This window comes from Lutjanus erythropterus, chromosome 17 (assembly GCF_056507025.1).
Source record: "Lutjanus erythropterus isolate fLutEry1 chromosome 17, fLutEry1.hap2, whole genome shotgun sequence".
NCBI lineage: Eukaryota > Metazoa > Chordata > Actinopteri > Lutjaniformes > Lutjanidae > Lutjanus > Lutjanus erythropterus.
The window spans coordinates 14,056,131-14,071,857 of NC_139333.1; the positions used below are offsets into that span (position 1 = coordinate 14,056,131).

General features: G+C 37.8%; 1 protein-coding gene across 50 annotated transcripts in view; it reads right to left on the minus strand.

Annotated features, from left to right (window-relative positions):
• The window catches only part of LOC146311911 (myosin-binding protein C, fast-type-like), a 32,853-nt gene extending 21,017 nt beyond the window's left edge, over positions 1–11,836 (minus strand). For 6 of the 50 annotated variants that reach the window (XM_084740581.1, XM_084740576.1, XM_084740578.1 and 3 more), the window contains exons 1-3: positions 11,691–11,835; positions 6,387–6,407; positions 931–954 (exon numbers count right to left, since the gene is read on the minus strand). In XM_084740581.1, the coding sequence (XP_084596707.1) occupies positions 931–954; positions 6,387–6,407; positions 11,691–11,712 (67 nt within the window). In that variant the 5' untranslated portion in view covers positions 11,713–11,835. Of the gene's footprint in view, positions 1–930; positions 955–1,229; positions 1,251–1,391; positions 1,450–2,878; positions 2,903–3,177; positions 3,199–4,130; positions 4,152–4,266; positions 4,317–5,015; positions 5,040–6,386; positions 6,408–11,690 lie in introns of those variants that run through there. The other 44 variants (XM_084740550.1, XM_084740542.1, XM_084740548.1 and 41 more) reach the window with 17 other exon arrangements.
• Positions 11,837–15,727: the final 3,891 nt, after the last annotated feature.

The following is a 15,727-nucleotide window of genomic DNA, read 5'->3' on the forward strand; positions in this document are numbered from 1 at the left end:
ATGGCTATAATACTTAAGAAGATAAAGGCAAATGATAGAACAGCGACAACCGTCTGCTAAGTTCAGAAGCCTTTAAAATTGGGGGAAAAAACAACACTTATACCACATGACAATATCACAATATCCAAAATCTAAGACGATATCTATTCACATATCGTGATATCCATATTTATTGATATATCACCCAGCCCTTATTGTGAAAAAAAAAAATCTCCAGACAAATTAAACCAAAACACATCAACAGAGGAAAGTTGCAGATATCTGCTCACACTTCACATGCCTGTAGTGGAATATAAACCAACAGAGTTCACAGATGTGGAAAATACATCCAGTTGCAGTCAGACAGTGAACATAAACATCCACACAGACTTGTCTGTTTCATACATATGAATCATTTCAATGCAAAAAGTTCCAACATGCAAAATCAACTAATGGAAACAAGAACAGTGACTCCAACTGGACGGGTCACCAGGAGATGAAAACAAAACAGGATGAAAACATGGATCTCATGATGCTGCATGAAATCACTTCATCACACACAATACTTAGACGTAAAATCTGCTACCAGACACACAGACGAAGTTTCAGCTAAAACATGTGAGGCATGCTGTAGGCTAGCTATGAAATGCAAACACGCTGAATCAAAGTGGCATAATAAATTGCATTATCCCCCTTCAGCAGCTTCATGTTGTCTCACATTATGTGATTGACTTATGGGCCTATCTTCTTGACTCAGTAATTGCTCAACTTATTATCTATAGTGAAACCACTTGTTCTGTATTATTCAGATAATTACCCTGACTGATTAGGTTAAATGCATTTTTCAACACTCAAACCCACTCCATGTCACATATTAACACAGTGTGAATGCACAGAATCACTCAAAGTCACAGAAAAGGAGAAAAGAAAATGGAAATCATCGTCCCTCACCCTCTTCAGCTGGCTCTGCTGGGGCTAAAACGAGGAGATTTTTGTTAGACACACCAAATGAAAAGTAATGTCATGGTAACCGAATTAGAAAACACATATTTGAAACTCCACAGCAGTGGGTATGACATGACCACGCTCAAACAGTGAGATCAACCTGAAAGATCTCTGAAAATGAAATCCATAAGAGTCATGCAGATCCGGTAATTCTCACACAGTGTGGCACATGTGTGCACTCATGTGAATTCATTATATGGATTATACAGACGGACATATGATCAATGTACAGGGTTCTGCCTTACCTCCATCTGCTGGGGGGGCATCTAAGGAAAATTAATTAAAATTAGCTTGAGTCCTAATATATACTGCAATTGTTTGTTATATTTATTTAGCCATAATTGAAGAAGCTGAGGTGAAATTTAATTGAAAGAGTGTATTATTCCCTGACACTAAGAGGTGCCTACCATTTTCTTCTGGCTGTGGTTGAGCTGGGCAAATAAAAATCATGGTTAAGTTACTGAAAACAGAAATCTCATGAAATTGCAAATAGGGCTGGGCAATATGGATGAAATAAAGTATAAGAAAATTTTGTCGCAACATCGATATTTATCGATATTACAACATTGTTTAGCTATCAGTGCTTCTTGATGAATAATTATCAGGAATGTGGATGTAATGACTACGTGGCTAAAGGCAAACACTATCCACAACAGTCTGCTAAGTTCAGAATTATAAAATAACATTGTTTTACTGTAACACAGCCTTTAAAACCAGGAGGAGACAACTCTTACGCCATATTATCCATATATCCAAAATCCAAGACAATATTGAGTCATATATCATCAAATTGTTCTTTATCAATATATTGCCCAGCTCTAATCAGAAAGACAAAACATCTCTGGACAAACTCAACCAAAACAGAGAAACAGAGAAAAGTTGCAGATGTCTGCTCACACTTCACATGCCTGTGGTGAAATGAAACCCAGCAGAATTCACAGGTGCGGAAAATGCATCCAATCACACCTAGTCGGTGTATATTTAAATCCACACAGATGGCTTGTCCCGTCTCTTTCATACATATGGATCATTTCTTTACAATGCAAAAGTCCAACATGCTAAACAACTCAAAACCAACTAATGGAAACAAATACACTGATCCCCACTGGATGGGTCATCAACAGACGACAACAAAACAGGAAGAAAACATGGATCACATGATGCTGCATGAAATCACTTTGTTGATTTCTGACAGTAGATTGGTACATACAGTGTATTAAGGATATAAAATCTGCTACCACACAAGGGCTGCCCTATAATAAGCTAAGCTAAGCTCTAAATTGGTTTCTCTTGTGACACAGTCACTGGCTCACTGCTGCTAACTGTGCTGTAGCTTCCATTAGACTTCTCAAGACTGACTAGTTTGACAACAGGGAATACAGTACTGAGGTGATTTAACATTACATGGGCTTCAACCAGGACTCTGACTCCAGGTAGAATGAAGACATGGTGGATTCAGACGGGGACAGGAAGCATAAAGTGGTCGAAGAACGACTTTGAGTTAATTTGTAACTACACATCACCAATTGTGTTGATTAAGCCACAAATATTTATTTTCGGAAAGTTACAAAAAGTTTACAAAATGTTCAAGCTTCTCGCTGACTGTTCTGATAGTGCTTATGCTGTTAGCATTTAGCAGGCAGCTCGCTTCTTGCCACAAAAATATACATTAAAATAATTTAATTCATAACATAATAGAGTGATGACTTGTCTACTTATGGCTTGTTCTGATGACTGTATTTGCGGCAGGCCACTACCACATACACAGACGTAAATTCAACACTCGATTCAACTCAAACCCACTCCATGTCACACATTACCACAGTGTGAATACACTTCAACACTCAAAGTCACAAAAGAGAGAGAAAACAAAATCAAAACCATCGTCCCTCACCCTCTTCAGTTGGCTCTTCTGGGGCTAAAATTAGTGGATTTTTGTTAGACATAGTGAATGAAAAGTTACACCATGGTGCCCCATTAGGAAAAATGTATTTGAAACTCTAGAACAGCAGGTATGACATGGCCACATTCAAAACAGTCAGATCAACCTGAAAGATCTCTGAAAATGAAATCCATAAGAGTCATGCAGATCTGGTAATTCTCACACGGTGTGGCACATGTATGCACTCATGTGAATTCATTATATGGATTATACAGACGGACATATGATCAATGTACAGGATTCTGCCTTACCTCCATCTGCTGGGGGGGCATCTAAGGAAAATTAATTAAAATTAGCTAGAGATTAAATATATATATATAATATCTGTATCATCTGTATCTGCTCAACTAACAAAATTATCTCTGTACCTGTATTTGGATAGACGACTGGATCTATTGTATTTTCTAACCTAATAGTCATTGGCAGTGCAATTGTTGCTGTCAAAGCATCAAGTTGATTTATCATTGACTTATAATTAATTATGAAACATTTTTCCACATCCTCATACTGTATTTCCCCACAGATAAATTTAAAATATCTGAGGGTGGCACTTGTACGCTCATATATGAATACATGTGATATATTACATAGACAGCGTATATATATATATATTTCAGCGTACAGGATTCTGCCTTACCTTCGGTAACTGGGGGAGCATCTAAAGAAAATGAATGAAAATTAGCTTAAGTTCTCATTTATACTGCGTTTAGACACACTATTTAGTCATAATTGAGAAAGCTGAAGAGAAATTTCATAGTGTGTATTATTCCCTTATATGAAGAGGCACCTGCCACTATTTTCTGTCTGAATATTAGAATATAGAACATTAAACCTATATATTAATATTATAATATATAATAATATTTTTCTGTCAAAATGATTTACTTGTACTTAGGTAAAAGTAAAAAGTGGTCCTCGTTACTCTGTTACATTTAGGAAGTTATATTTTCCTGAATAATAACAAGCACTTTTGGATAGAAGAAATATCTGTTTTTGTATTATTTGTATTTTCCTGAATAACATATTCAGATGTGGGTACATCCCGAATAGTGAGACTAACCTGAAAGATCTTTGAATATAAAGTGCTTAAGAGTCATGCAGCTATAGTAATTTTCACACAGTGTGGGACATGTACACTCATATGTGAATATATTAGATGGATTACATAGACGGACATATTTCACTGTATAGGATTCTGCCTTACCTCCATCTGCAGGGGGTGCATCTAAGGAAAATGAATGAAAATTAGCTTAAATCCCCATATAATTAAAACCATGGAAATTATTAACAGTAAGTTAATAAAAAGTGTGAATTATTCCCTGACACTAAATGGTGCCTACCATTTACTTCCGGCTGCAGTTTGGCTGGGCAAATAAAAATCATTGTTAAAACAGAGGGATGATGAAACCTGAATAACATTATATTTGAGAATATCGCAGAGACAGATATCTGCTCAATCCACACATGCCTGCAGTGAACTGTAAACCAAAGGTCGTTGTGAGAAACAGACTTCACAGATGTGGAAAATGCATCCAGTTGCAGTCAGTCAGAGTAGATTAAAACACACACAGTCGGCCTGAATTGCCTGTTTCATACATATGGATATTATATATTATATAATGCATATTTCTCTGCAATGCAAAAGTCCAACATGCTGACGACTCAAAATCAACCGAAGGAAACAGGAACAGACTCCCATTGGACGGGTCATCAACGGACGACAAAAAAACAGGAAGAAAACATGGATCACATGATGCTGCATGAAATCACGTCAATGATTACTGACATCAGATTGTTACACACAGTACACTGAGGATATAAAATCTGATACTACACACACAAATGTAAAATCAGCTAACATATGTGACACATGCACTAACAATAAAGTGCCATGAAAATTTCCCCTTTACTAAGACAACTTGTTCTGCATCATCCAGATAGTTACCCTGATTGATTAGTGCATTTTTAAACACTCAGTTCAACTCAGACCCATTCCATGTCACATATTAAACACAGCTTGAATGCACTGAAACAGTGTCACAAGTCACAAAAAAAAAAAGAAAAGAAAAAGAAATTCATTGTCCCTCACCCTCTTCAGTTGGCTCCTCTGGGGCTAAAATTAGTGGATTTTTTGTTAGACATACCAAATGAAAATTCATAGCATGTTAGCCCCATTAGGAAGTACATATTTGACACACAACAGCTGAGCTAATAGATTTTATCAGTGTGTAACACATAAAACCCAGACCAGTGTCACATGACCACACTCAAATATGGCTTGTAAAAAACCAAAGCGTTCTTCACATTGTGCCGTCTGTGTCGTTACATAATTTAAAGACAGCTGAATTAACAGCTTCAGTAATCTAACAAAGCAAAATACAACGGGTTCTGAGTGAAAATACCTGGAGATAAAAAATATAAAACACACACAGAGCATGTTGGCATGCATGAATAAAATAAAGATGTGGTAACTCTTTATCTGAAGAGGTTTTCATAAGACTGTTATTACATTTTCATAACCATGTTAATACACCTGTCATGAACATGAAGGAATCTTTATAAATATTTATGACTGGTGTGTCATTTTGTCAATGATGTCATTTTTATTGTATGAATTTTAAAATGACATTGCTTGAGATTTCTTTGTTGTGGCAATTTGACATAACTCAAGCCAACAATGTCTCCTTTATGACAACTTAATATTAATCAAGCCAGCAATGTCTTTGTTATGACAACTTGACATTGTCAGACTTAAAGAAATGCCTGTATGTTTTAACATGACATTAAACTGTCATATGTAGTTGCTTGTGGCCATCGTGATACTATTATAAGTGTGTCATGAATATTTTCTTGTAGCAAAGATGTCATTAGATTTTATTACACTGTCATATGTTTTTATATTGGTGTCATAAATAATTCCCCGTATAATTTACTTGTTGCTAAAGTAGGCTAACGGCCGTCTGCTGTTCTGTAGCTGACGTTAGCTAGTTAGCTTGGTTAGCCGTGGAGCTAGCCACCTAATTAGCCCTAATTCAGCCCTGGGGTGCCAGGAGCCAAACCCCACAAGAAAACCACCTCGGTACTGCATTCCTTGTCATTAACCGGTTGTCATTACAAAGACGTCTCAAACAATGTCAGCTTTGCATTAAAAATGACGTATGTGATGGAACGACACTTATTGACATGGTTATGACAGTGTAATGACAGTCATATGCACACCCCGTCAAAAATAAAGTGCTACAAAAAATGCCGTCCTGATAAAAAATAAAGTTCATGAATAAGGAATTGGAGCATGCTGGTGACACACCCTCACAGGTCTGAGCCTGCGTTTGCTTGACACAGGCAGTTGACATGATACGTGAGTAAAAGTGAAAATGTGTGAGCTATAATCGAGTGACTGTGTGATAATGTAAGGCACACAAAAGGTCAGCAGGAAAATGCTGTGGAGCAGCTGACTTACCCCCCTCCTTCGCTGGTTTCGCTGAGAAACAAACAGAAGGAGGAGATGATTAGAAACATGCGTCACATACTTTATATTAATGCCATATAATTCACTGTTTATGTTCAACGTGGTGTGAAGTATCCCTTATATCTGAAATGATTTTCAGAACCATATTTTGTCTTTTAATCACTTCTAGTTTATGATATCCAACTGGATGTTTGACTGAAGCTTAATGATTTACTGGAGGAGTATTTCAGGAATGTTTAGAGAATATCAGATTTTATGGTGAAGCGAATAATCTTGGACCATAAAACCAAAAATCGTACCTACCAGGTAAGAGGATACATTTTACGAAATGGCCACCGTTTAAATTTCTATCAAGTTGCGTAATCTCTGGCGCAAATCTTTGAAAATGACACCAATTAAAATTTACTACACCATCTTTCAATACTGGCAGGCAAGATGCGTTCCTTTGGTCCAAATTCAGCTTCAGAGGATGACAGACAGTCAATTTCTTTTAAGTGGGGAGCTAGTGGGTGTTAATTGTTGAGACCTATATCTGCTAAAAGGAAATTCTCAACTGAAATAGAGACAGATAATATACCCCAACTCCTCAAATGACTGTCTGGGGTTCACTGCTGTAGTTGGTAAAGGCCAGGGACGGTGTCTTATGACCTTACTGATGTCGTGCCACGTTCTCTTAAGTTGAACACGTTTCCTTGAATAGGCGGACAAACTTGACCTTGCTCTTGAGTTGAGCGCAGTTTCTCTGAGCAGTCAAATGAACTTGACCTTGCTTGCTTTCCTGTTCACCCGGTGTTTGCTATAAACTTCCAGGTTAAAAAGGTGAAATTATGTTGTCTTCACTTGTCACGGAGAAATTATTTTGTCTCTTTGTTCTGTCAAAATGCTTCCAAATGCAGCAGTGTAGACAGACTGGGATGCAAACAGGTGGCAGTATCTTATTAGTATTGTATTTAATGCTACAACTGCATCTGTATATAACTACGTCTCTCCCATATGGCTTCTTACATAACAGTTACAATATGTCTCTGAGCTCAATGTAGCAAAAAAGGAAGTAAGCCTTGTTTTATATTGTTAGTACAAAAAGAGAACATTTGCAAGTTGTACACACAACACAAGACTTTGGTGTAAATACTTCATCCACCCTGTGAGAGCACCTGCACTGAGCGTAAATCTGCAGCAGCATCTGCTAAGTCAATCCACTTGGGGTGAGAATCTTGATCATCTTCAACAAGTTTGCGATAAAGCGGGGTAATGAACTTCAGAACAGCTGTTCCTCACAGTTTAAATGTTCCCCTCAGAGACTGTCTGTGGTTTCAGATTTTGGGCAAAGCTGTCACAGTTGTGGTAGATAAAATAATTAGAAGCTACGCTTGCTGGATATATTTTTTTTGTTTGTATTCTTAGGCAAGATATCTGTCTTTTATTTTCTTCCTTATTTTTTGTTTCTAACAGTGTAGGTAAACATGTTTTTATCCAGTGGTGGAATGTAACGAAAAACATTTATTCAATCATTAGTTAAATTAAACAGTGAAATCATGCTTTTACATGAATGATAATAGTATAAAATTCAAATATTCAATTTCTGCATTGAGCCATTTAATGTTAATGCTTTAAGTACATTTTTGATTATACTTTTACTTAAGTAACATTTTTAATTCAGCTTGTTTACGGAGTATGTTTACAGTTTGGTATTAGTACTTTTATTTGAAGCAGCTGCAACAGACTTTTTTTGCTGTGTTGTGAGGCCTCTGTGGACAAAAGTAGTAGTCTTTTGTTAAGATAAATTACCTTTCTTCTTTAAATAAACTTCAGTCTTTGAGTTTTAGAACCCCCAGTCACAGTGAGCTGTGAACCTGATGTGACATAATAGGTCGCCATTTAAAATATGAAATTATTATCCATTATTCACTTTCACTTCAATGGGTTTACCCAACAATTTTTAAAATACAAATTGTTTTGGGTTTCTATAAGTAAAAGATTCAAGTTTATCTAAAAAGCAAAAGAAATTATTTCAACAAAACATAATTAGTTTGTAAAACCATTTCAAAACTTGTTCTTGAGTTAATCTCAAAACTAAAAAATCTATTGAAGTAAAGTTGGCTTGAAATTTCTATGAGTTTTCTGATGGTTGCTAGGTGATATAAAGGCATCTGCATTAAACTGAGACGGTTTCATAACTCGGTAAAAACTCCTTGTAGTAAGGGTAGGATCTGAACGCTTCCTCCATCACTGTGTTTATCTTTGTTTTCAGGTTTATTTCTGGAAGGATTATGAGTAATCAATATGTATTGGTTTTGGTTTTCCGTGGTCACTTCAGGCACTTTGGGTCTTGACCCCACCGTTTGTTTACCTCTCCATGTTTACCGTTGTCTGACAGCCTGATTTACAATGTGTGTAGTGACCCAGACATAAATAAAGAGATTAGGTAGCCTGGCTTTGTCAAACCTCTGATGACCTCTGGGTGTCTCGACGTTTATGAAGACGCCTCTGCAACAAATGCAATTTGATACATGCTGATTTGCATCTGCATTAAATAAACATGTATATAAGTGTCAGTCATCTACGTCTATTAAGTGACAGTGATTTGCAGTTTGTTGTTTTAATCAGTGCGGAGTTTCTGCCACACAGGTTTCAGTTTCAAGAGGAAAACTTAATGTTAACCAACTATTAAAACCTGTCAATCAATGTGTGAGTCAGGTCTCTATCATAGCTTTGATCTTTGATGATGGGGGCATCGCTTTACACATTTTATGCCTTTATGAGTGATTCTGTTATTATTCCAGGCAAGATGAATCATTTCATCATTTCATGTCACAGTGTTTGTATCCCGAAGAAGATAAACAGCATGAGAGAAACTTCACAGAGCACTTTTGGTTGGGCTTGCCCTCATAGTGTTTCATCAGGCCACAATGATGAAAGAAACTCCGACCATGAATCATACCGTCGCTTTCAACCACAGAGCAGGAAACTCCTGTGATTGATTGACTACATTTGGACCTGCATCACATCGAGGAGGGAGTGTCACACCTGCTGACCATTATGGAACTTTCTAGACTAAAGTGAGGGATTACATAATGATTTATCTCAGCTGGGACGTTACAGCAAAACCTGATACACTTGGGCGTCTGAGAGTAAATGGACTTATGAGGAAGTGGAATAGGTCAGGGGTTATTGCGGAGTATTTTTAGCTGATAGCTGAGGGTGGGCTCTGACTGCTCAGTGAGGCAGCACAGAGAGCGTTTCAACCAATCCTGGTACCAGAAATAATTGGAAAATAAGTAGTGTTGCACTGTAAGTTAAGGGTGGAAACGTCGCCTCTTCTGCTTCATAGGATTGTAGCAAGAAGAGGTGTATGAAAACATGTTTTCCTTCAAATATCACATTGAGCATTTCTGAGAAACATTAGGTAGAGTTACATATTAAGTGGCAGGTTATCTGACCCTCGTCCTCAAAGATTAGCGGTTGAGTTTGGCTTGGAATGACAGACTGTAGGGTGGTGCAGACATACAGTAAGCGAAGTGGAATCGTATCAGTTTCCCAAGGATAAACTCTGTGGCTGTATATGGTGAATAAAAGTAGCTCCTGGTTATAAAAATAAAAGATTAGCTCGGATCTGTAAAAAGATTAGCCCAGGGATAGACGCAGCAAAAAACTGAATCAACTAGTAGAATTAGAAGCAATGTGCCGACAAGTCCAGCAAAGCCCATTACATTCAGTACCGCTGTAGGAATGAGATGACGAAAAGCTCAACGCTCTTCCCACAATCTTGGCCTGTAAAACTCAGGCTGCTCTGACTGACTCATCTGCTATGACAGTCTCTTCGGTTTCTGTCAGATCAGTGATTTAGAGCCACACAGGGTCTAAGTGGAGGATGGATGGTTCCACAAAGGTGAAGGACAACAGACGGCTATTTATGAGAAAGTAGCATCCACCCAAGGATGCCAAATACCCGTTTTAAGGGAAAAAAAATGTATTCTTTACTTTTTATTCTAATCTTTTTGTTAGTTATATTGCATTTCTGCTCTATGATTATGAGTTTCAGGGTCAGGGTTGATGCAACTGTTTACATTAGCCTACAGATGTTGGCTTTTAATCACCAAGAATCATAAAATGTTCTTTTTTTAACCACTGTGCCTGAAGCATGTCAGTTATGGTAGCTAACATGAAACATAAGCAGGATCTCCATACAGCACAGACATACAGTAGCACACATATAGAGGCAGCAGCGTGACCCATGAACCTATGAACTTGCTGTACTTTACCACTACTTTTGGGAAGCTTTCCCATTTAGTCAACAGGATTACACTCTCTGGGCTGATGTCAATAACATACTGACCCCAATGACATCATAGCAGCTGGTTATGTGATCAATTATGGCCTTCGAAATTTTCTTTATGGACAGTCAAAACAAGGAGGCAAAATGTGTTAATCAGCTGTAAATTAAACTGTTTTGCAGCAGTAAGCAGCTTTATCACAACTATAAATTAACAATTTTGGATATTTTACATCATACTGTAAAGTATTTGGGGTATTCTGGTTCATTAGCATTTAAATATCAATATTGTGACTTAATGTTATCTTGAGCAGTGGATTTTTTTTATAAAATCTAATTTAACATCTTGGCATTTTGTTCTGTCTATTTGTGCTTTTGTCATGCTGTTTACAAATGTTACCTCTGCTCCCACAAGAACGAGTAATTGTGTGAAACTGTGTAAAAATATAATACTCTACTTTGCAGGTTACTTGCCCATTTCAGTTACAGTGAGCAATGAGGTCATCTAATATTTTTGTTTTCCTCAGCTGGGCTGCAAAACCTTTGCAGTAAACAGCTACTGAGAGTCACACGGGGTTCAATCACCCAGACTGAACATTAAACTTATCTACATTGATCTCGACCAGATTTTGTCATGTTTGTATCTTAAATACAAATGTCATAAAAGCAGGCTTCCCCAGATGTATTCACTCTCCTCTTCAGACCAAATAATATGTTTTCATCATCCTAATTCCTTTTTTTTAATCACACACTATACATAATATAAGTGTATTATATAATGAATCAATCTTATACATTCACAAAAATACAATGATTCTTGAAAAATATCATAAAAGGGCATTGTATGCAATCATCCTATTCATTCCAACAACATCCTCAGAAATAAAGTTGTATATATCTACTGCAGAAAACCTCCAACCAAACCAGGCAACCCAAATTCAATCATCAACATTGCCACTGAAAACCCAAGTCTCCAGACTAATTACAATGAATTATGCTTTCACAAAAAAGTATCTGCATACCTGCAGGGACTGGCTCAGGCATGGTTATTCCTGTGTCTTCTCTTTGCTGCTGGAAGACTGGGGGCTTGTGGTGCTTATTCCTTTTATTTCTCCCCTCTCTGTTATTCAAAGCTCTCCTGGCACTCGAGTCACCCACACCCTCCAGTGAGCGGGGAGCGCAGGAGAGACTGACGACACCCTTAAGGAGTTCAAGAAGAGAGGCACTCAAGAGTGAGAGCGTGATAAGGTGGAGAGACAAGGGGGTGAGGTGGCGCTGAAAGGAGTCTTACACATTTATGATGAGATTAATGGACTGACTAAACCTGTTGAGCTCTTTAATGTTCGCTGGATAATTCAGAATACACTGAGATGACCAACAACTGACCTGTTTTTTGATACTTTATCTAACGCCTTGTGATGTCAGACTAATCTGTCCATCATCGCCTCTTATAAACCGCATTAAGAACTGGATCAACGCAGATTTGCAAATAATTTTTTGTACACATCACTTGATATCAGATGTACTGGACTGGCTGCAGAAGTGAAATTGTGGGCACGGCAACTGAGTATTACCAGGTTTATATAGTATACCGTCTGTTATTGATGCCTGACACAACAAATTGAACAGATTGATCTGATCAGACATTTGGCAGATGTAAATAAACACTGCATATTATTTGCATCCATTATATCATTAGGGAAATCATTAAACTGATGTGACAAGGACATTGTATGTTTTTCAGACTGCATTCAGAGTATAAATGTGTGGGACACTGGATGGCACAGGTAGAAGATTTGTTTAGATCTGCTACTCAGAGGAATAGTTTGATATTTTTTGAAATTCACTTATTTGCTTGACAGCACTCTGATGTCTGTAAGCTAAATACCAAGTTACAGCCTGCAACCATTAGCTTAGCTTAGCATAAGGACTAAAAGCAGGGGGAAACAGCTTTCTAGCCTGTTCCAAAAGCTGACAAAACCTGCCTACAGGCACCTTTATGTAGCCTTGTGGAAAATACAGTGTTCTTACTAAAGGCACTAGATGGCACTGTGCCCCAAACTGAGAAATGCACCTGAGGAAATAACATGAGAAGAAGCAGTACAGAAAGAGCTAGCAGGAAATGGAGCGCCTTTCCATGTGAGCGATTCAACTGCTTTCTTCTGGGGGATTTGCCATTTTCCAAACGCGTTAATATTAGTGAAGCCCAGATCAACTGGACGCAGATCGGCATTTATACAAAATATGTGATGGAGAGATCAAGATCAATGCTTTCTTGTCACCAGTTGTGCAAACTGATGATAACAAAAAAAAACATCAGCCAATTCTTAGCTGATTTGGTGTCATAGTTGGATGCTAATTTGCTAATCAAAAGGAGCGCTTCACTGTCAACATGATTTCTTTGTCAGTTTCTCACCCTGTGTTGCCTTGTGTTACCTCAATGTGAACGTAGAATGAATCCACAAATCCACACTTGTTGAAGTGGATGGTGCTCCAAGTCACATTATCTACGCATATGCTCAGTACTTCCAAAAAAACCTGTTAATTAAATCTTTTCTGGCAAAAAGCCCTGGAGGCAGACTAGTACTACACCTCTACACTGTCCCCTCTTGTGCATGCAAAGAGAGAACATATTGTATAGCATACAGTTATACCAGCTGCTATGACAAAATAAAAAATAATCTGTGGTTTACAGACAGCTGGCAGTTGGAATGCGCACCAAAATATGACTGGGTCATCCCTGGTAAATATCCTCAAATGTTAGTTCTGTACAAAACGATAAAAAAATATATATATATACTGCTGCAGATAGTGACTGGGTTGATGTAATTACAGTTTTTATCCACATGCACTGAGCATTGTGTGAGTAGATTGTACACATACTCTTTTGAAAAAAAAATGTACATGAATCAATATTCTCATCAAACTCTCAGAAAGAAAGAAAAACTTTTGATTCCTTTTTTCAAAATTAATTTAAGTAAAAGTAGTAGTAATAGTAGTAATACAATAGTGCAAAACCACGCTGCTCAAAATTGTAAAAGTACTGTAGTTGTAACTAAATTAGCAAAAGTAAATGTATTTCCTATGGGGACAAAAGGCCCCTGTGAGTGTTACATTCTTACAGTATTTATGTTGTCATTTGATTAATGCATTAACTCTGAAGTAGCATTTTACAGTTGGTCAAGCTGGAACTAATTTTAACTTCATTACTTAATGTTTTGTAATTTAATCTGTAAAAAAGGAAACATGAGTTTGAGTTGAGAGCATAAGTTCTGAATGTAACATAAGAAGCAACTCATAACTTTTAACTCTCAAATTGATTTATTGGAGTAAACTGTGATTAGTTGTTCTTTATTTAAATGTAAAGTACAACAAAATTGTGACAAAGTATAGAATTTGGGTAAATTAGACCACCTAGCTTTTCTCAAATGCAGCTCTAATACTTTGAAGGTACTATTTGTAGCACAAATACAGTTGAAAGCTAGACTTACTGTACATGGCCAGCTGGCCACAGCCTGTAACTGTGTACTTTTATAATGTTTCCCTACGCAGCAGTATCTGCGTCTTGGTTCCTGGCATCTCACAGTGAAGATTCAACTGTTGGGCACGTCTTCATTACCTGTCGTCATCCGCTCTGTCAAATGTGCACACGTCAGCAGGAGCTGCTGTGGAGACATGTCCCCTGCTGCTGGGGTCAAAGTGTGAATCTGTGAAAGGAGCAGGCATGTCAGTCTACAGGGACCTCCAGACGGGTGTAACTATAGCTGAAGTGGCTGGAATGTCTCTAGGAAAACTAGAATTACCACCTTATGGCTGTTTGCCTTTGCCAAGCAGTTAAGTTGCAGTTTACATCCATGTCTGTCCAGACTTAGAAGCAACTTAAAGTGTAGCTTTAAGCGTTTTTGCACAAAAGTGTGATGACCATTGGGATATAAAATTTCATTTTATCTTGTAAGACAGTGATTTTTTTTCTCATGATTAGCATATGAATTCTTGATTTATGGCCAAAAAACAAACATTTGACCACCAAAATCTAATCAGTTCCTTCGAGTCCAAGTGGACTGTTCTAACAAATCTGAAGAAATTCACTCAAGGTGATCTTGAGATAGTTTCTTGGGAAATATATGGAATTTGAAAATTTATATCATAACATGCCTGTGTGTGAAAGTGGAGCTAGAGCAAAGATTTGATTAGCTAAGCATAAAACTTTGAAAGCAGCTTGTCTGGGTATCTTCAACATTAAAAGAGAGCTAGTGAGGCGTTGTTAGGTGTATTTTTGGACTTTGGGCAGAGCCAGACTGGGTAATCCCTATGCTCGCAGGGTACTATGTTTCTCTGTTCGAGATAAGTGCTCTCCCAGGAACCTAGGAACATAGGAGCCCGAGAATACAGGGCTCTGGGAACATATAACCCTGAGAACTTAGGACCCTGAGAGCACAGGTTTCTGGGAACATAAGACCTTGGGAACAGAGGGCCCTGGAAACATAGGACACTGAGAACACAGGGCTCAGGGGACATAGGACCCTGAGGACACCAGACCCTGGGAACTTTGGACCCTGGCAGCACAGGACCCTTTGAACATAGGAATTTAGGAACTTGAAAGCTTGGAAACAACAGGCATTGAGAACATAAGAACCTGGGAATATAGGACCCTGAGAGCATAGGATGCTGAGAACACAGTACCCTGGGAACATATGACAACAAGAACATAGATACACTCCCCGGCCAGGCATGCAATCTCCCCCTGCTCCCAGTTTCTTTTTACACTAAGCTAGGCTAATGGCCTGTTGGCTCTAGCTTCATATTCAGTGTACTAACATGAGGGTGGTATTCATCTACTCATCCGTCTCTCAGAAAGAAAGTTATTAAGTGCTAATCCAAAAATGTTGACCATTTTTTTTCCAACCCGTTACTGTCCATTATAAAGTGCAAGAATAAAGACTCTTGAAATATGACCATATATAGGACATTCATGAGCCAGTATAGTTGAGTGGTTTAATTTTTACAGTGATAGTAACAGAGCAGTGAAGTGGGGAACAGTAAACCACAAGTAGTGAGA